The sequence below is a fragment of the Sminthopsis crassicaudata genome, chromosome 3, assembly GCF_048593235.1.
Source record: "Sminthopsis crassicaudata isolate SCR6 chromosome 3, ASM4859323v1, whole genome shotgun sequence".
Taxonomy (NCBI): domain Eukaryota; kingdom Metazoa; phylum Chordata; class Mammalia; order Dasyuromorphia; family Dasyuridae; genus Sminthopsis; species Sminthopsis crassicaudata.
Window position 1 is genome coordinate 50,689,174 of NC_133619.1, and position 22,594 is coordinate 50,711,767.

The 22,594-nt window shown below is 34.5% G+C and overlaps 1 protein-coding gene across 25 annotated transcripts in view; it reads left to right on the forward strand.

Annotated features, from left to right (window-relative positions):
* The window catches only part of TFDP2 (transcription factor Dp-2), a 149,917-nt gene that overhangs the window by 100,710 nt on the left and 26,613 nt on the right, over positions 1 to 22,594 (forward strand). For 13 of the 25 annotated variants that reach the window (XM_074298445.1, XM_074298447.1, XM_074298446.1 and 10 more), the window contains 3 exons: positions 7,361 to 7,482; positions 9,961 to 10,008; positions 20,990 to 21,152. In XM_074298445.1, the coding sequence (XP_074154546.1) occupies positions 7,361 to 7,482; positions 9,961 to 10,008; positions 20,990 to 21,152 (333 nt within the window). Of the gene's footprint in view, positions 1 to 7,360; positions 7,483 to 9,960; positions 10,009 to 12,189; positions 12,428 to 20,989; positions 21,153 to 22,594 lie in introns of those variants that run through there. The other 12 variants (XM_074298448.1, XM_074298450.1, XM_074298457.1 and 9 more) reach the window with 3 other exon arrangements.

Sequence of the window (22,594 nt, forward strand, 5' to 3'; positions counted from 1 at the left end):
CTAATTGTTCCCCATGCCTGGAGTTCCTTCTGTTTTCATCTCTTCCTCCTGCCTTCCCTAGCTTCCTTCAAGTCTCAGCTAAATTCCCTTTTTCCTGACTGCTGATACCTTCCCTCTGAGATTACCTCCAGTTTAATTTATATATCCTTATTTTTATATAGTGGTTTGCATATTTCATTAGAGTATGAACTTTTTGAGAGCTGCAACTGTTTCTGCCCTTTTTTGCATACAGTGGCTGGTACATAATAGGTACTTAATAAATACTTGATGACTTGACTGGAATTCACTTTCTCATTGGTGGAGACAGTAGTATGAATCAGATAGAAACACTTTGCAATCCCTGCATAATTGGTGTTTTTCTTGCAAAGTTCTGCCTGTAGATGGCAGTAGTACCAAAGAGTCAGAGATCTGAAATTTATACAGTCCAGCTCTTACAAAGGTGCTTAGAACAGTATTTACATGGAGTAAATAGTTCATAAAGACTTCTTCATTTATTCCATCTGTCTCTTGTCTTGTCACAACAGTCAAGTTGATATATTTTGGTTAAGTGTATCTTTTATGTTATATATGCTCTGAGTTTTAGTAAAATCCACTCATTTTGCTTGTCCTGGCCAACTATCATCAACTATGAAAAGTAGAGATGTGTCCTTGTAAATTAATTATGAAGTGACTCTCAAATGTTCTTGCAATGAGTTTTTCTGTTGTTTTTTCCTTTTTTTTATAATTAACATCTTCCTAGTAGAGTCTATTGTGCTGAAATTTGCATTTATAGGAATAGTATGATATAATCTAATCCAAAAGAAAAAAAGAAAATATCATGGATTGATATATCCCTAATGTTGATGTTTTTGTATTTAAATAAATTTCAAAGTGAGTTCATAAGTATGTTTGCATAAATGTACAAAAATGAAGAAGTTGTTTTTAAATAATTTTTAAAAATATATATGCAAAATGTAGTTTCTGATAGTTTTGCTGCATTTGATTAATTTTGTTTAATGGACAAAACCTTTTGCAATTGTGAACTCTATTGTTCACCCTATCTTCTCTGTGGCTCACTAGTACTTTAGTAATTTCCTTCAGGCCAAGAAAGAAAATATTACCTAGCCTAATACAGACCCTCAACTTCTCATTTCTGGCCTCCTAATTGTTCTCTTTGCCTCAAGTCTTTCCCGATGTTAATCCATCATCCACCTAGATGCCAAAGTGATTTTCTTAATGCACAGGTCTAATCTTGTCCTTCCCCTACTTGACATTTCAAGCTATTCACAAGCTGGTCCTAAGCTACTTCTTAGCCTAGTTTTACATACTTCACACACACTTTAGTTCAACCACATGGCCTTCTTACTTGTCCTCATACAAAACTCCATTTCTTATCTCATAATAATTACTCCCTTCTCAACCTATGCCTTAGAATCCCAAAATTACTTTAAGGCTCAAATCAAATAATGTGACAATACACACAAAATTCCATTTTCATTAAAATGGGGGGGAAAAAAAAGACTTAAGCCCCACCTTCTGTGAAGCCTTTCTTATTTTCCCCAAGAGATATTTTTTTTATTTTTAACACATTTTGCTTTATAAATCATGTTGGGAGAGAATAATCAGAGCAAAAGGTAAAAACCATGGAAGAGATAGAAAAAACAGGAAAAAAAGAAGTGAACACAGCATGTGTTGATTTATATTCAGTCTCCTTAGTTCTTTTTTTCTGGATGCAAATGTCATTTTCTCCAAAGTCTATTGAGATAGCTTTGGATCATTGGAGAACTGAGTTTTTTATAGTTGATCATCACACATTCTTGCAGTTTCTGTGTACACTATATTCCTGGGTCTGCTTGTTTCACTCAACATCAGTTCATGTAAATCTTTCCAGGCCTCTCTAAAATCAGCTTGTTCATCATTTTTATAAAACAATAATATTCTATTACTTGCATATACCACAACTAGTTCAGCCATTCCCCAATTTATGGGCATCTGTGAAGCCTTTCTGCCCCGTTTTTTTCTCCATAGCTGATGGGTGGTACTCCCCCTCCCCCCAAAAAAACTAACTAGTATTTTTGTATGTATTTTAATATACCTGTCTATGCACATGTTCTCTCCCATAACAAGCTTTTTGAGTGGAGGGACTTGGTCTTTGTTGTTTTTTTTCCTAGCACAGTGTCATATAGTGCTGCTTAATAAGTACATGATTTGGTTACTGCTTTTAAATTCTGGATCTGTCTCAGTAATTTAAATGATTTCCTGCCCCAAATATACATATTTGTCATTTTTTCTCTGACAGCACCAAGGTATCAGTTGAGGAGTACAATAATTGCTTAGCATAGTGCCTGGCACATAACGAGTAGGTAATAAATGTTTATTGACTGTTGTTTGTCCTTCGTTTTCAAAGAGGTCCAATGACATCATGATGTTGGATTCATGGTACAGTGTGTTCAGTTGTAGCATATCAGTCCAATAATTCCAAAGACCCAACTATAGATTGGGCACGAGTAGTCTGTTAGAACATTTGGGATAGAGATATCTCTAGATTTGTAGTGTTCACATTGCCTTTATGCTACTGCTGTTCTGCTTTGCTCTTGGAATATAGCATTTTTTTTGATGTAGCCATGCAGTGCTGGGCTGATAGCCCATATCCCAGAAATCTTGAGAGCATCCTCGTACTACTTCTTCTTACCAATGGGTGACTGCTTGCCTTCTTTGAGTTCTCCATAAAATAGTCTTTTAGGTAGACATACATCTGGCATTCAGGCTATGTGACCAATCCATTGGACTTGCTTTCTCCTTAGTAGAGTTTGAATGCATGATAGTTTGGCTTGATTAATTAATTAATTAATCTTCAGAATCTTCCTAAGAAAATGCAGGTAGAAGTGGTTCAGTTTTCTGGTATGGCATTGATAAATTATCTAGGTTTCTCAGTTTGGTTAGGCAGTCTAATACCTCTTCTCTTCCACACTTTCTTTTGGAGCTTTCCAAATGCTGAATTATATCTGACAGTGTGTACATCAACCTCATCATTTATGTGGCCATCCCTGGAAAGCATATTTTCTTTTCTTTTCTTTTCTTTTTTTTTAATTTGTTTTTCCAAATTATCCCCTCCCTCCCTCCACTCCCTCCCCCCTATGGCAGGTAATCCCATACATTTTACATGTGTTACAATATAACCTAGATACAATATATGTGTGTAAATACCATTTTCTTGTTGCACATTAATTATTAGCTTCCGAAGGTATAAGTAACCTGGGTAGATAGACAGTAGTGCTAACAATTTACATTCGCTTCCCAGTGTTCCTTCTCTGGGTATAGTTATTTCTGTCCATCATTGATCAACTGGAAGTGAGTTGGATCTTCTTTATGTTGAAGATTTCCACTTCCATCAGAATACATCCTCATACAGTATTGTTGTTGAAGTGTATAGTGATCTTCTGGTTCTGCTCATTTCACTCAGCAACAGTTGATTTAAGTCTCTCCAAGCCTCTCTGTATTCCTCCTGCTGGTCATTTCTTACAGAGCAATAATATTCCATAACCTTCATATACCACAATTTACCCAACCATTCTCCAACTGATGGACATCCATTCATCTGGAAAGCATATTTTCAAGGTAAATAAACTTATCTATAGCATTCAGAAATTCTCCATTTATTGTGACTATTGTTTTCACATATGGATGGTATAGTTCTTGCTGATGAGGACCTCTATTTTCTTGGTGTTGAAGCTGAACATCCAACTGAAGAGTTCTGAATTCCCTTAGGCTCCTCACCTGTATCTTCATTCTATTCCAGCTATTATTTACAAAGCTGGGATTCCACTGCTCGTACAAAAACTGGCTGAAATATTCTAAGTTATATGGCAAGAGAAAGTGATCCCCTGGAAGATTCAAGGATACCTCTAAATCCAAAGAAAAAGGAAATAATTGTCTTGTGATAATCATAAGAATTGGGAGGGGAAAACAGAATCATCTCTCTTAATCATTGCTATCAAGATTCTTACCAGAGTCATCCATAATAATTTGATCCTTCATCTGGAAAATGGTCATTTATCCAAGAGTCAGAGTAGCTTCAGAAAGGGCTGAGGAACAGTCAAACTGGTATTTACAACTCTAGAACAAATGCTACAAGCAGAACAGAGCTTTGTACTACACAACATTTATCATCCTGACCAAGGAATTTGATCAATGTCAGTAATGAGGGCTTTTGGAAGATCATGATGAAATTGGGTCGCTCAGAGTAGTTAGTTCTTAAGGGTGTGCTTACCTGGTTCTGGCTAATAGACAATGTCCTCATGCTTTACCAATGGAGTGCAATAGGACTGCATACTTACTCTCATGTTTTTTAGCATGATTTTTTCATTGATGATGTGCAACACCTTCAATGAGGATGAAAATGATGTCTAAGTGAGCTGCACATTAATATTAAATTATTTAACTTGAAAAGGCTACAAGCAACACTAAACTGGAGGGAGATTTGGTTACCAGCTTTTTGTGTGCAGATGATTGTGCACTCAGTGCAGCCTCTGAAGTTGAGATATATCAGAGTATGAATGGATTCTCTACCACTTGTTTATTGACTAATCAATTGACAGAAGGTGTCTTGTAAGTGTTCACTGAATGAATAAAAGTTTATTTAATTCTCTTTCTTGGTAATAGAATAATATCTTTTGTTGAACAATTCCAAAATGCTTACAGATCTGGCCACTCATGATTCTGCTAGCAAAACTTTCAGAGCTTTTAAAGTGACAGGATGTAGTTACAAAACAAGCAAAGATCACCTAGGGAAATCATTGGTCATCCTTTTTCACTATATGAGATATTATGGGAAGTGTCTATGTCAACTAGGTGGCACAGTGGGTAGAGCACTGGACCTAGAGTTAAGAAGATCTGATTCAAATGTGGCCTCAGACATTTATTAGTTGGGTGACCACAGGCAAGTCATTTTCTCTTTGTCTGCCTCAGTTACCTCACCTGTAAAATAGGGAACATATACTTACCACCCAAAATTTTTGTTATGAAAATTAAATGAGATATTTGCAAATCACTTAGCATAATATTTGACTCCTTCCTTCCTTGTCTTCTTCCCTCTTCTTTGTCACCTCCTATCCTTCCTATTCACTTCCTCTTCCTTCCTCCTCTCCCTTCCTGTATCCTTCCTTCCTTCCCCCCATTTTGTAAAAGTTATCATTAGTAATTTCTCTGACAGACTCCTGTATTCCATCTGTGAGTTTTTAAGTGTGTGTATATGTATATCTGTGTGCGTATATATATATATATATATATATAAATTTTCATTTGCAGTGAATGAAGCAAATGTCACTCAGCTGGGCTCTGGGGGGCACAATAAGCAGAAATGAGAACAGCCCTTCTTCAGGGAGTTCACATTTTACTAGAAGATTCAGACAGATAAATAAACTCAAGATTGTTTAAGGAGGGAGAGGTCATTAGTAGAAGAGCTAAGAAGGGTTTCCAATTGAAAGTGACACTTGAGTCAAGCCTTGAATGAAAATTTGGCATCTAAGAAACAGAGATGAGGAATGAACACAGTGCACGTAAGAAAAGCACCCTGTGCAGAACTACTGGAGCAGAAAAGGGGGTGCCAGATTTTAGGGAACAGCAAGAGTTCCAATGTGTTTGAAAGGGAGTTAAATGAAATACTCTAGGAATAATACAGGCTGGAGCGAGGTGGGAAATTTTGAGCATTTGTATTTTATTCTCAAGGCATTCTCTATGGTTTTAGGTAAAATGTGTCTACAAAAACTCAGTTGCTGAGCGATTTCTTGCAGAGACTCCACAATAATAAAAAGAGAGAGTGGGCCCTTTTTATCACAGTAGTACCCCTCTTAATGGAGAGTCAGAGCTTGGTACCCTTGGGTTTCATAATAGTTTTCACATTCCCTTGAGGAGAGGCTGGACTATAGAAGTCTGAATCAATGACTTACCACTTCAGTGTCTGCATAATGTTCCAGCCTGTAGAGGAAGCCACTTGAGGAACTGACGAGAGAAAAGGCTTATGAACGATGATGAAAGTCTGAGTTTTTCTTCCAGCCTCCCTCCCTCTGTCCTGCCTTTCCTGCTCTGGATTCTCTGCCCCTTTGGGCAGTTACAATGGCCAGTAATGCACATAGTCTGGCCCACAGCCAGGACTCAAGTTTTGTCTCTGGCCCTCTTCTTTTGAGTCTTTGAATACCTCCTGTTCTCTCTGGGGAAGACCTAGCTCACTGGAAGAGAGTAATTTGGAAGATTAAATGATTATTAAATTAAACAAAATTTGTAATAAAAATAAAAAGTTATATTTCTGTAATAATAATGGCTAGTATTTACATAGTGCTTTAAAGGTTTATAGATGTTTCATATATACTAACTCATTTGATTCTAGCAACAATTCTGTGAGGATCATACTAATTTTACAGATGAGGAAATTGAGTCAGATAAGTGATTAGTCCAGAATATGATAATCTGACACCTGATTTGTACTGGTTTTTCCTGACTGGTAAGTTCCACATCTATATCTACTATACCTTCCATCTAGCTGCTATGTGGCATAGTAGATAAAGTGTTGGATTTGGAGTTTGGAAGATCCAAATTTGAAGTCTGCCTCAAGCATTTACTAGTTTTATGACTTAAGAAAGTCATTTGAACTCTCCCAGCCTCAATTTCTTTATTTATAAAATAAGGATAAGACTAGCACTTTTGTTGTTTACTTCTTATATCCCCATTTGGGGTTTCCTCTCCAGAGTATATCTATCTCTGGATATAGATATCTCTAGATAGATATAATTTCTCCCAACATATATGGATACACCCTTTAAAAAGTGAGATTAACACACCTATACCAGATTTCTCATGGTACTGTTGTTATGAGGACCAAATAAGATAAAAATAACCATCTCATCAATACAGTATTCTCCTAACATGGGTAATCATTCATTTTATGCTGTATTTTAGATTTTATTTTTATGTTATTTTTCCTCATCTTTTATTACTTGGATCTACCCAATTTTTCACAAAACTTTTCTAACTTTCATAATGAAATTGTTTTTAAAAAAACAACAAACATTATATAAGTAAAGCTCTAATATATAAACTAGCTTTGGTAAATCTACTTGTGCAATAGTCAGGTTTCGGAGTTACCAAATGAAAGATTTTCATATTTCTGATTTTTATCACATGTTTAATTATCCAAAATTGTGGCCTACTAGTTTAAACCTGTATTTTAGCCTAGGACAGATGTTCTGTTTATGTAAAAGGCATTCAATGTCTGTGTTGCTTTTATTATTATTTTAATATTAATGCATCTTAGTGACATGGTTTTGTTTAGACTATTTTTCAATATCTAAGAATTTTTTCTGTTCTTCTTTTTTAACATTTACAGATTATAAGCACACCACAAAGACTAGCCAGTTCTGGAAGTGTTCTGATTGGGAATCCTTATAGCCCTGCACCAGCAATGGTCACTCAGACACATGTGACAGAACCCACTGGATGGGTTCCAGGGTAAGGCCTTTTTTTTTTTTTTTTTTTTTTTTTTTTTTTTTTTTGGTGGGGAGAAAGAACGATTTCTCATCAGTTTGTTTAATTTTTTAGCTTTTTTGTTGAAAGTACAGGTCTGACTTTTTTTTGGCGTTCTTTTCCAGTCTTATTTTATGTCTCTTTAGTGCCTGTAAACCCAAGAATAATGTTCCATGTGGAATCATCAATCTTTTAAGCAAAATGTGCCACAACATACTTGGGTGATTTTGCTCCTCTTCCCTCCTTTGCAGCCAAAGACAAAAGTGAGCATGTTTGTGTTCATAAAAGAATCTATTGTGTAATTTTTCATCCGCATATATCCTGATTAGTTAATAGAGCATCACCCAGAGTGTTACGCAAGTAACTGAAATAATTTTTCTGTCTCTGCAAGTCAACAGTTACCAAGAAACTAATAAAATCATTAGTCATCTTAGATAAATGTAAAACATATTTTTAACTCATTGGACTTAGTTGTTTAAAAAGAAGTTACATATTTTCATTGATGAAAAGTCAGATTTTTGAATTGTTGTTTTCTTCTCTGGACATTTCCATTCTCTATTCTTAGTATCATTGGATCCTGACTTTAGTACTTAGGGGACTTTGGATATCATCTGGTCCAGCCTCTTAATGGTGTGAGGAGATGACATCTCTTTTCCAGAGCTGGGGTTTGGATATGGGCCTTGGGACTCTAGTTCAGGGCTCTGAATACCACACTGTGTCAGAGCAACTGACAAAGGAATTAGAAAGACATGCAAATGAAAGTAAACTTCTCAAAAAGGTTGCCCTGGTTTGGGGGCTGTTTTTTTTTTTTTTTTTTTTAAGACATTGGAATCTGTTAGTATTTATTATAAATTCAAAAACTCTACGATGTTTTCTTATATGGGCAAAAAGATAAAATCTTTCACAACAGTACTCTTTACTTATTCTCCCCTCTTCAAAATTCAAAGGGTTAAAGAAATGGACCAGAATTCAGTTCTTGTCAGTTCCTAATGGAGAATTCTATTCCTGGTTTAATCATTCATTTACCTTAGATTACTGATTACTTGGTAAGAACTTAATAAACATTGGAATTAAGTGATTCATACATTTATATGTATTAATTATACAATACTACTAATCATGTTGCAAACCTGATGGAGATCATTATAAATGTGAGATTTTTTATTTTTTTATATCATACTGAAGGATCTTTTAAAAATATAGTAACAGGGTGGGGTGAGCAATCAGAATTAATGTGGACAGGGTCCCAAAGCTCTTAAGTGTCAAATGTCTGAATTCAAATTGATTTGAACTCAGGGCCTCCTGACTCCAGAGCCAGTGCTCTATATCCACTGTGCCACCTAACTTCCTTTTTAAAAAGTTCACAGTTGGTTAAACCAGCATTGGTTTCAGAGGACAGATGATGGGAGAGGAAGAGGAATGAGCAAGTGTCTATATTCACTACTTACTGCCCTGTCAGACAGCATTATTTGGTGACTTGATTTTCTTGATCTCTTTTTTTCTTGTTATAAAGGAAGATTCCATGATGATGAACATGCTGTGAGATAAGTGTGTGTATTTATTTTAAGGCATCAATAGAGAGCAAAAAAATTTCCTTTATAATGAGTTTTAGATACATGGTTAGTAAATTAGACAGCTGAAGCCATTCTTCCTACTTTTGGGGAAGCATTTGATAGTTTGAATTTAGAGCTTAAAGTTTTTATTATTAAAATTTATTTGTTTATTAAATATTTATTATTAAATAGCCAAATGCTATTTATCATATTTCTTAAAAACTATATTCACACAAAAATCATAAGTGATTTCAGAGTCCTAGAAAAGTTTTGTTTTTCAATTCTCTGATTAAATTTTCTTTATATAATTTTTATTTTGTACTAAAGTGGAAGTGTCAAATTTGGAAGACTACCAGGGGTAGATATACTATTCATTCTAGTCATGACCCAGAAGGGGGTTTTGCATCATCCACCACATAAGTTATTTCCCCGAGGTTTGGCAAGTATTATTATATCACAGGCCAAGTAAAAAGATCACTATTTAGTGAAAGTTTCCCTTTTTCCTTATAAACCTCTATGGTATTTTCCTTCCTCAAGATTTACCAAACCCATTTCAACCTGTGAATTCATTATATAGCATTTTCTTGATTCATATACCATGGTTTTTACATAACACAGTTAAAAGATTTTTTCCATAATACTCTCACATGCTAAATTTTGACTGAAATGCAGTCATTCAAAAATTTTCCCTTTCAATTCTTTTTTTGTACTTTCATTTATATAATATATTTCATTTGTCCTAGTGTTTATTTACTTGTTTGTTTAAATAAAATCTGAAATGATACAAGGACAAAATAAATTTTCTACCAAACTTAGTTTAGTTATATCAATACATATGTTTATTTTGCTTCAAAAGAAACAGGTAATTTTTTTTTATTCTTTTAAAATATTATCTCTTTTTTCCCCTTAGGGATCGAAAACGTGCTAGAGAGTTTATAGACACTGGTTTTTCAGAAAGGTGAGTAAAAGTGTAGGGGAATATTTAGGGTATGAAGGTATGGTAGGTGGTAGAGATTTGGGAGCCTAGAATGGAGCCCAGTCTAGACTTCAGAAGCAAACTAAGGGTAGAGAACTGCTCTTGTTTCCATCGTTGCTGCTTTCCTAATGGAATAGCTTGCCCTCCTCTCTGAACACATGCATTGCATAGGATGGTAGAAATATCAATAAACTCAGAGTTTAGCCACCTCTTAGCTCACATCCTGGATCTGTCTTGGGGGAACCATTGAATCCCCCTGAGAATTGTCTTCTTCATCTCTAAAATATGGTTAAGAATACTTCTTCCACCTATCTCATACAATTCTTAAGAAAGTTTTTCCTAGGCCACAAATTGCCATATGAGCTAGTGTCATTTATTTTACAGAGAACTATTAACAGTAAATCGCTCTTCTAAATGTGAGAAAGTTGAGAATTAATGATATACAAAATAGACGTAATAATTCCTCTTTTGGTATTCCACATATATATTTTTAGATATTTGAAATATAGCAAAATGTTAAATTTTTTTTTTTTTTTATAATTCTTCTATACATATTTCCACACTTATCATGCTGTACAAGAAAAATTGTATCAAAAAGGAAAAATAAGAAACAAAAAAAAAAGCAAGCAAACAAGAACAAATGAAATATATATGTTGTAACCCAATTCAGTTCCCATAGACTTCTTTCTGGATGCAAATGACTCTCTCCATCACAAGTCTATTGGATCAGAATTTGAAAAGAGCCACATCCATCAGCGCTGATGATCATCATATAATCTTCTTGTTGCTGAATACAATATTCTCTTGGTTCTACTTATTTCATTTAGCATCCTTTCATGTAAATCTCTCCAGGCCTTTATGAAATCATCCTGGTGATCATTTCTTAAAGAACAATAATATTCCATAACATATATGTATCATAACTTATTTAGCCATTTCCCAACTGATGGACATCCACTCAATTTCCAGTTTGTTGCCACTACAAAAAGGGTTGTTATAAACATTTTTACAAAATGGCTCCTTCTCCCTTTTTTTATGATCTTTTTGTGATTCAGACGTAGTAGAGACACAGCTGGATTAAATGTTAAATTTTTTTGATGGGAAAATTTCCAGATTCCATTATTCCTCTTCATTGTTCTTTTTTTTTTTTCTCCTCCTCTTCCTCCTTCCTCCCCTTCCACTTCCAGTTGTGTTCAACTCTTCTTGATTCTGTGGATCATACTGCCCATGGGGCTTTCTTGACAAATATACTGGATTGTTTGCCATTTACCTCCAGAGTGGATTTTCTTTGCACCAAAGGTGACATGACTTGCCCAGAATCACATAGTTAGTAGATGTCTGAGGCTAGATTTTAGCATCAGTCTTCTTGACTCCAGGTCTAGTGTTTTTTGCACTGAGACAAGTAGCTACCTCCATTATACTTCTTCTAAAAAAGGATATGATGCATAATTTGATCTTTTTTTGATGTCAGAAATATCATAATACATATGTATCTAAGACATGGCATAGTGCTGGGCATTTTTCTTTATTATATAGGAGATGTTTTCTAAGGCTATCGGGATGTCTAGGGTGGTTGGTTCATACTCTAAATGGTATCTAATGATGTGCTTTTTTAGTTTTTTGGCTTTTTTTCTTTAGAATTTTTGTTATTGGTTCTTTGGGTTCCTTTTTTATTGTCAGCTATGGTTTCTTTCTCCTGTCATTGTACAAAGTCCTTGTCATATTTTTCATTGTAGCACCTAAGCTTCTGTTATCTGAGATATCAGAAAAATGTCTTTATCACAAATATGTGTTTAAAAGAAAGCGTAAATTGTCAATAAATGAAAGACTAAAGGGTTTTCTTTTGAGTACATGCTAAAAACTCTAGTGCAGAGACTTGGACATCTATTTTGGTGTTCAGTAGCCATTTTTTCTTTTCTGTTTCTTAGTTGTGTTTTGGAAATTGAATAAGAAAGCAGCTAATGTAGTTGGTTAAATGATGTTTGCCTCTAATGTGGATGCCCCTGTATCCACATTACAAGGACTTTCTAACACTAAAGCTTTATTAGAAGAAGAAGGGAAATTCCTCTTAATGTAAGGTTGAGTGGACATTTCCTGTGTGCCAGACACTTTGCTAAGCACTGGAAATACAAAAAAAGGCAGAAACTACTTGTTGCTCTTTAGGATCTCACAGTCCACCAACCAGAAATAGACTGATGAAGCTGGAGGAAGGCACACTGAGCAGGCTCCTGGCAAGCTGGGAAAGCCAGAGGATGAAAATGAAGAAGACCAGATCTCCGCCACCCCCCTTCTCCCTATTGTCTCCTCCCAGCCATCGGGGAGACTCAGGGGAAATGCTTCAAGTTCAGAGTGTGCCAGGAGCAGGAGGAGAGACCAGGATCACTGAATTACAGAATTGGGGGTAATATCTGGGAAGACTAATAATAGCTCTTGGCTAACATTTATATAATATTTTTTAGGTTTGAATATGTTTTACAAATCCTCATTTCATCCTTACAACAATCCTGGGAGATAGATACTGTTGTTATACCCAGTTTATAGATGAGGAAATTTGAGGCAGGCAGAGGTGAAGTGACTTGCCCAAGATCACTGTTTCTGGGGTTGGATTTTATCTCAAGTCTTCTTGGCTTCAGGTTCAGTGCTCTATCCACAGAGCTACCAAGCTTCTTCAAAGACTAGAAAGCAGAAAAAAGCCAGATTATGAAGGACTTTAAAAGCCAAACAAAGGATCATATGTTTAATCTTAGAGATCACAGAGAGCCATTACAGTTGTTGTTTTTTTGTTGTTGTTGTTGTTTTTTTTTGAGTGAAGGGATTTCATCAGACATGTACTTTAAGGTCAGTTTGCCCTCAGGGACTAGAAGATGGACTATTGGGAGAGACATGAGATAAACCTCCCACCTTCAGGCTCTAGCCAGGTTCCAATCCAGGTGTGAGTTGATGATTGGGGATGGGGTGGGAAAGTGGCAGTATCAGAAGTGAGAAGGGACATTTTGGAGAGACATTACAAAAATAGAAGTTACAGCACTGGCAACTACACTTCCAGAGTCCATTCTTCCTGGACTAGATTGGAGGAGGAAGGGGAGGGAGAGTGAGGAATCAAAGATGAAGCCAAGTTTTGATCCTGAAAGACTGGAAGGATGGTGGTGACCTGAGGAAGAACAGAAAAGTTAGAAAGAAGGGAGACTTTGGGGGAGAAAGTGAGTTCATTTTTGGACATACTGAATTTAAAATGTTTATGAAACTTGCATTTTAAGATATCTGATACTCATTTGGTGATAAATGAAACCAGATTCTGGAGAGAGGCTAGGGCTGGACAAATAGATCTGAGAATCCTCTGCATAGAGATGATTGTTTGTGTCCATGGGAGCTAATGAGATCACCAAGTGAAGGAAAAGAGAGCCTTAGAGAATGACCACAGTTAACCAGTGCAACCTAAATGAAGGCGAACAGCCTAGAGAAAAAGGTGATCACTACTGTCAAAGGCTATGGATAGTTTAATAATAAAGTGTGCAGAAAGACCATTATATTTAGTAATTAAGAAATCATTGGTAACTTTGGAAAGAGCAATTTTAATTGCATGACAAAATTGGAAGCCAGAATGCAAGATAGTGAGAGGCCCATGTAGTTAGCAAAAGTCAAATCAGCTCTTGAAATGAAATTTAAGTAATTTCAATAGGTGGTACCTTTATATAGAACCCAGCTTAATAAGGAAATAAAGTTTTATCTTATTTTGTGGGAAATTCCTATTAAATAGTAACATTCAGCTCAGGTCATCTTTTTCTTTGCTTATAATCATTTTCTAATATTGAATTAGTTTTAAATAGGATTTTTCTTCCTGTATTCCTGTACTATCACTTCTTGTATTTCATATCTGAATCAGCCACAATTTAGAGCAATGCCATTTAAGAATACAGGGAATGCACTTTTAATATTGCTAGTAAAATTATTTTTAAAAATATAGAAAAGAAATATTTTGTTCAAGTTTCCATTAAGGAATGCCTACCTGGAAATGCAGAAACTCAGAATGCTGCCTCATCATTATCTGTTTATATCACACACACACACACACACACACACACGCATGTCCACACACATATGTGCACAACCATACGCAAATACACATGTGTACCCAGAAATACAATGCAGTGCACACAAAGCACATTCATACATAGACTGCGCACACACATGCCTTTCATTATTCAAATAGAAGAAATTATTTGGGGATAGTTAAATATATCTTATCTTCCACCCAAGCCCAAGCTGTATGTCTTCAGTGGTATAATGTTTCAATTAATTCTATTGACAGTTTAAGTTTAATATATTTAAAAACTACATTAATTATCTTCCCTCCTAAACTGTTTCCCACTGTCACTGGCACTAGTCACTTAACTTAAAACTTAACAGTAATTTTTGATTCAGTCCTTTTTACTTTTACCTCCTTAGCCTTATTCAGCAAATCACCAAATCCCAAATGTTTCAGTATATCTCCTGTATGGCTACTTCTTTATATCCACCACTCCTGTTGTCTGAAGTGCTATTCTTGCATAATTAGTAAAAAAAAAAAAAAAAAAAAAAAAACCTGGCTTATCCATCTCTAATCATTTTCCCTCCCTCTTATCCCATATATTGCCACCAGCTTACTCTTCCTAAAACATTATTCCCTTATGTCAGTCTCTTGTTTGAATACTCCATTGCTTACCAGATAAAAACCTGAGCTTTCTTGCAGCGTAGGCATTTTAAGTTTCATTGATTTTGTTCCATGGGAAATCTATATAATATTTGATGTTTCACAGTCTACCTGGGAGTTAGAACTTGAACAGATCCTGGAGATCAAGGCCATTCTCTTTAGTACTAAACTCAAGAAATCACATCTAATACTGTTACTTAAAACATTTTCTTGGACATGTGTGATTACCCCAACTAACTTAATGCTCCCCAGTATGGAAAGAGGATGATTTGGAGTTGTATGCTGCTATACCACCAGCACAGTGCCAATGAATGCTTTCTACTCCTTTTGTGAAATTAATACCACTCTGTTAGATAACAATGTAGATAACAACAGAAATTCCTTTGCAGCTACCAATTCTGAAAATGATTTTTCCTCCAAATCAAACCTTTGTTTTTGTCTTTATGTTTATTTTTCATCATTGTAACTGATTTTTTAGAGGTCATTTTGCCTTATTCTGTAGTATTTTCTAGATAAAGATCTCCCTTTGTGGTAACACACTGACTTTTTTGTTATTCTATTTTATAATGAGGGGAAGTGAGTCAGCATTTCATAGTAAAATAGCTTTCTTTAAAAATGCTCCTATCTTTCTGAACAGCATTTTCCAAGAATCTAAAGTCTACCTTGTATATTTAACATAACATTCAGTTTCCTACCATCATTTTTATCCAGCTGCAGGAAACTGAATCAATGTAATCTTAGAGTGTTTTAGTTTGCCACTTGGTATCTCTTACAGTGTTCTTGTCTACTTCTAGTAGTATGTGTATATCAAAATGTACAATGGATTTTAAAGAGTATAACAGAAAATTTTTGAATAACAAAAGTAATTTCAGTTTAAGCTTATTTTTATATGTGAAGCGCTAAATGTTGCATTTTGAGACTAATATATCTAATTATTCATTATAATTATAGGAAAATGAAATCAAATGATTCAAGAATTTAATTTTAGTAAAGAATTAGGAAAATCTCTGAAACCATTTTAACACAATTATTTAGTGATAAAGTGGACCCAATACAGTTTTTTGCTATTTCCTTCCCCTGCCAACCTCTTTGGAAGAGTGTTACTAGTAGCAAAATAAATAAATTAGAATCATAGCACATTCCTTGAATACTAGAGAATTTGCCACATGTTTGACCACCATGCAAGGATACTTTGCTTATAGATTAAACTACAGGTCATAGATTTGACTATTATTTTCCTATTATCTTGCAGAAGTAGATATCCTTTCATTCATTATCTGTAAATGTTGTTGTTTATGTGTTTTGCAGTCATGTTCAACTCTTCATGATCTCTTTTGGGGTTTTCTTGGCAAAGATACTGGAGTGGTTTACCATTTCCTTCTCCAGCTCATTTGACAGATGAAGAACAGACAAATGGGGTTACATGACTTGCTCAGATTTGAACTTAGGAAGATGAGTCTTCCTGGCTCCAGATACACTGTATCACATAGCTGTCCTTGCCTTTATATATCTAATATTAATACAGATGCTTGGCACATAATAGACTCTTAATAAGTACTGGTTGATTGGTTGCAAATGTGTATATAGACATAAATATCTATGTAAGTGTATATTCGTGAATACAGTCTAAGACTCCAAAAATGTTCACAAGTAGTCTTCCCTGTCACCATGACAGGATAGTAGGGAACTAAGGAGAAAGTGACTGTGTAAAAATAACTTTCTTTCCTATATTGGAGTCTCTAGTAGCATTTTCCTATGTATTAACTATCAATAGGTAATCATGATGTGTCACAAGACTTATGTGAAAATCAGTTTTATTGCAAGAGAAATGAAGATACATGGGAATCCCAAAATTCCCAGCCTTTATAGAAGTTTACATTTTAATTGGGGGGAGGGGGCATGAGGCAATTTGGGGTTAAGTGACATATCCAGGGTCACACAGCTAGAAAGTGTTGTGTCTGAGGCTAGATTTGAACTCAGGTCCTCCTGACTTCAGGGCCTGTGCTCTATCCACTGCGCCACCCACCTGCCCCATTTTTATTATTTTTATTGTTTGTCCTTTTTTCTCCACAAGGACCATGACATTAGGGAGGTGATATCATCATATGTAAGTAAATTGGATTGAAGAGAGGGAGGACTGGGCAAGGTCATCTGCCTCATTCTGTCCTCTAGAGTCATCTGGGTCCAGGGGCAACGTATAGATCAGGATGAAGTTTACAGTTTTTATATGGAAGATCAAAGGGAGGAGGGGATACCAGGAAAAGGCATGATATGGGAGGGAAACGGTGTGCAAAGGTGGGGGAAAAAGACAAGATCACTCTCTGGGAAGGAGGCAGGTAATGGCAAAAGCCTCCTTCTTTTCCCTTGGGAATTGGTAGACTATAAAGATATAAGAGTCTGTTTATCTGCACAAGACTCCAGCTGCACAGGCTTTATTGCAGACTGGCTGGCACCTGGCTGGCCTCTCAAGGACACACAGGGAGTCCAGCTTGAGATGCAATAACAAATTGTGTCAATTTGGAGGGAGTTTCATTCCTGACACATGCATACCCTGGGTCCAGTGTTTCTAGAAGGTATGGCAACTCCAAAAGACAAGTTCCGAGAGCTCCTTAATAGCCCTTAACACAACTGACTCACAAATCTTTCTAATGGAAACTTAGAAGGTGAAGAAGAGTCCCAAAGAGACAAAAGATCCTGTATTACAATGACATTTTAGAGAGATTTCACAGTAGCTACATTGTAGTATATAGAGAGAAGGCTTATTTTACATATAAAACTTGCTGGTTTTCCAACGTCACCTATAAGGAAGCCAGACTCAGGTTAGTTGTTAAGTTGAAATTGTCCACATTTACAGAAGAGTCAACTAAGACAACTAAGCATAACCAAAGCATTTAAATGACAAAATTATGTAATGAAGTTGAAGGACTGGTGATATTTGAATTATGGTCCTCCTAATGAGCATCTTTTCTATTATATCAACTGAATTTTTAAGTTGGATAAATTTAATTCAACAAACATTCATTAAGGCCCTCTTTTGTGCAAAACATTGTGCTCAGTTGAATGTCATTTTCTCATTCTTGGTAGTCCTCATTAGGACATTGCATATTAAGTCCAGATTGTTAATGGTTGTTCATCAATCACCACATATGGAACAGTCTTAAATCTCTATTCTGTTGCAAAACATTTAAAAATAGTGATAATAGCTTTTTGTTTTTCAAAATACATGCAAAGATAGTTTTCCACATTCACCCTTGTAAAACCTTGTATTCCAAATTTTTCTCACTCCCTTCCTTCCTTCTTATTTCTACCTCCCTTAGAAAGCATGTGCAGTTCTTCTAAACATAACAAAACACTTTTCATACTAATAAATTCAAACATAAGCCATTGGAAAAATATCAATTACTTATGGATAGGCCAAGCTGATATAAGATAAAAAATGATAATTTTATCTAAATTAGTCTACTTACCAATTAAACTGCCAAAAAATTACTTTAAATAGAGCTAGAAAAAAATGAACAAAATTCATCCATAAAAAGAAAAGGTCAAAAATATCAATGCAAAAAATAGAGGCCTAGCAGTGCCAGACTTAAAGCTCTATTATGAAGTAGTAGTCATCAAAACAACCTGGTCCTGACTGAGAAATGGAATAGTGAATCAATGGAATAGTTTTCAATAATCAATGGCTTTAATAATATTCTGTTTGATAAACCCAAAGACTCCAGCTTCTGGAATAAGAACTCTCTATTTGACAAAAATTTCTAGGCGCACTGGAAATAGTAAGTCACAAATTTAGCATAGACCAACATCTCACATCCCATACTAAAATAAGATCAAAATGGGTACATAATTTAGGCATAAAAGGTGATACTGTAAGCAAATTAATAGAGTAGAGGATGGTTTACCTATTGGATCTTTGGAGAAGGGAAGAATTTATGGCTAAAGAAGAACTAAAGAATGTTATAAAATACAAAATAGATAATTTTAATTACACTAAATTAAAATGGTTTTGCACAAACAAAACCAGTGTAGCCAACATTAGAAGGGAAGCAAAAAGCTAGAAAAGAAATTTTACAGCCAGTGCTTCTGATTAAGGTCTCATTTCTCAAATATTGAGAAAACTTGAGTCAAATTTATAAGAATAAAGTCATTCCCCAATTGATAAATGGTCAAAAGATACGAAAAAATTTCAGATGAAGAAATTAAATCTACTTAGGACCATTTGAAAGAATTCTCTAAATTACTTTTGATTAGAAGAATGAAAATTAGAAAAATTGGAAGAATGATAAATTTTGAAGAGGATATGGGAAAACTGGGACACTAATCATTGTTGGTGGAGTTGTGAACTTGTCCTACTTTTCTGGAGAGCAATTTGGAACTATGCCCAAAGGACTATGAAACTGTGCATAAATACCTTTTGATCCATTAGAGCCACTACTAGGTCTGTATTACAAAGAAATCATAAAAGAGGGAAAAGGATCCACTTGTGCAAAAAAGTTTGTAGCAGCTCCTTTTGTGGTGGCAAAGAATTGGAAAATGAGTAGATGCCCATTAGTTGGGGAACGGCTGAGTAAGTTATGGTATATGAAAGTAATGGAATACTAATGTTCTATAAGAAATGCTGAGCAGGCTGATTTCAGAAAAACCTGGAAAGACTTATATGAACTATGCTGAGTGAAGCAAGCAGAACCAGGGAAACATTGTAGCAACAAGATTGTTTGATGATCAACTAAGATAGACTTTGTTCTTCTCAGGAATTCAGTGATCCAAGGCAATTCCAATAAACTTTGGATGGAAAAGGCTATCTGTATCCAGAGAGAGACCTATGGAGACTGAATGTGGATCAACACACACTGTTTTCACCTTTTTCTTCTTTTTTTCTTTCTCATGATAGTTCCCTTTTGTTATGATTTTTTTTCTCCCAACATAACTCTTATGGAAATATGTTTTAAAAAAAGAATGTACATGTGTGTATGTGTATACATGCGCACACACACATATATAAAATCTAAAAAAAATTAAATAAAATTTAAAAATCTCTGTACTGCAAGTTGGACACTATTACCACTTTGAAGAATCTCAGATTTGTGTAGAAACTGGTAGTTTTACTCTGGTATCATGTTCTTGTTTTTAGAACATATGCTGTATTCGTTAACATTCTGTCTGTGCTTCTTTGAGCCACTTGCTAACAAAGAGCATATTTAATAACTTTCAACATTTTAGTTTAAAAAATCTTTTTGTGTTTTTTTCTTTTGATTCAGACTTCTACTTTTTTTCAATTATTATCATTTTGTAAGATTGCACTAATACAGAAAAACAATCAGTTATATCTTTATTTCTGTTTATTTTAGGAGTATAGTTATCTATGTCTAACACCTCTTAAATATACAACAAAATATAGACATTCTTAATTTGAAGAAATTTTTGCTTTCTGCCTTTAATAAAATGAGATAATATATATAAAGCATTTTGCAAATTTTAGGATATGTTAGTTATCATTAATTGAAATAAATATTCCTGAAACATAACAGGTATTTTGTAAACACTTGTTAATTCATTGAAATGCTTCTCTTTGAAGGAGTGGCTCATGATTGGCAGACCAGTCTTTAATAATTATCGATAAAGTTCACAATTTTTACTGCTTAAGTGCCTTGGAAAGAAAAAACAGAATAAAGAAATGTAGCCACTCTGTCAAAAAAAAATTATTCCAGGAGAATAAGATTGACTAGATAAATTAATCAATTTTTTTGTATATAAGTTTAACTTTTGTATATGTAATATATTTGTTCACTAAAACATCAATTTCTTTATATTTGTCCATTTTGTTCATATTAGAAAAAAATTGAAATAAGACTTTGTTGAATTACATACAAGAAGATATCTTCAGGTTTTATTGAAGATGAAAATATCTTTGATCAAATCTTAGTATCACATAACTATAGAATTTAAATCAAATTAAGTACTCTAATACTTTTAGATAGAACATGAGAACTTCTATCATCTCTAAAGTTATAGAACACTGGAAAGTCATATCTATTTTTTTGAAGATCTTTATATTTTGAAAGACACTAAAATAATGACTAAATTTAAAGAAAATATATAGATGTACATATATATTCAAATTTGTATAGATGTATATAAATTGGATTTAAAAGGTACATTTTTACTCAGTTGTAGGTATCAGAGAGACTTCAATAAGGATAGATTTCTCTAAAAAGAAAGTCATTCATTTTTTACCTAACATGATGGATTTCTTAAATTTTTTTTTCTTTATAGCAAAAGAAGCAAAAAAGGAGATAAAAATGGAAAAGGCTTGAGACATTTTTCAATGAAAGTATGTGAAAAAGTTCAACGCAAAGGAACAACTTCATATAATGAAGTGGCCGATGAGCTGGTATCAGAGTTCACCAATTCAAATAATCATTTGGCAACAGATTCAGTAAGTAGATCATAAACTTGACATTGTGTATGTTTATTGTAGTCAAAATATTATTTCCTTTAAAGTACATCTTAAGTTTAGAAAGTCATAAATATTTGAGAAATCTCCAGTTTTATTCTCCCTAATTTCAGTGGTCTGTATAATTTTTTTTAATTTTATAAAATTTAGTTATTCTTTTGAAATAAATATATATGTAATTTCTCCATCATATTTTTAGACAACCAAAAAAGGTGCCAGGAGAAACATTAAAAAGCCACCCTGAGATACTAATTATGGAAGTTCTGGCTGTCACTACTAGACTCTGGTTATACAAGCAAGATTATTGGGTATAATTACCTATCATAACCCACTGATGCGTAGAATCTTCCTCTTCACCTTGAGCCCTTGGATAGTGCCTTCTGCTGGGTGTGGAAGGGATGCCAAAGGCTTACTTCAGTGAGATTCATGGCAAGATGGGAATGTCTTAGGAGAAGTGACAATAATGGGAGCCCAAAAGGCTCCTAAGCATGGAGATAACTATAAAAGTTCTGACTTTAACTGAAGAGCCAAATACATGCTTGCTTGCATCCATCTATATATACAGATCAATGAGATACTGGTATTGAGTAGTTAAGTATTTGTTTCACAGAGTCATATCTTGCTTATCTCACCACTCTTAGAAACTCTAATTTAGGGTAGCTTTTTTAAACCTTGGATTCTGGTAGCAATTGCTCTGGGAGGATTTTGAATATTCTTGAGTATTAACTTAGAAATTCTTTTAGCATTACAAAAAATTAGAGAGCCAGGATTATGTCTTAGTCTAGCAATCTTAAATAAATCCTAAATGAGCACAAATTAAAAATAATTGACCACAAATTTTAAACATTTCTTTGCCATAAGAGCTTGCTCTCTTTAACAAAACGGTTTTGAAATCTATTCCTCCTCCTCTTCCTCCTCCTCCTCCTCCTCCTCCTTCTTTTTCTTCTTCTTCTTTATGTTTTTCTTCTTCGTGTTCGTCTTCTTCTTTTTGAGATTTGGCAAAAATTTTCACTGAACATTTCTCAATGGGCTTCATATTAGAAGATAGCAGCAATTTGGGGTACAGAGTTCAGTTTTATTTACCTTTCATGGCCCGGGGCTAGTGAGTGACCTCCAGATGAATTGAGGGAATAATCTCCAGGTCAATAATGGGTTCCACCTTCTTTTAAAAGCCATAAAATTTATATAAAAACAGCTTTTTAACTCCATACCCATAACTGGAGTTTGAGTGTATACATGCATGGAATTTCAGGAAGCCTCATTTTGTTTTTAGTCTTTTATTTTTATATGTCTGAAATTAATTTTAAATAGGATTTCTGAATTTAATCAATTGTCTTCTCAGAATATTGAATATATTTGTAGTAATACTATGAATAACAGCACTAGGATATGTATTTGGGACACAGCATCATCAAAAGTAATCT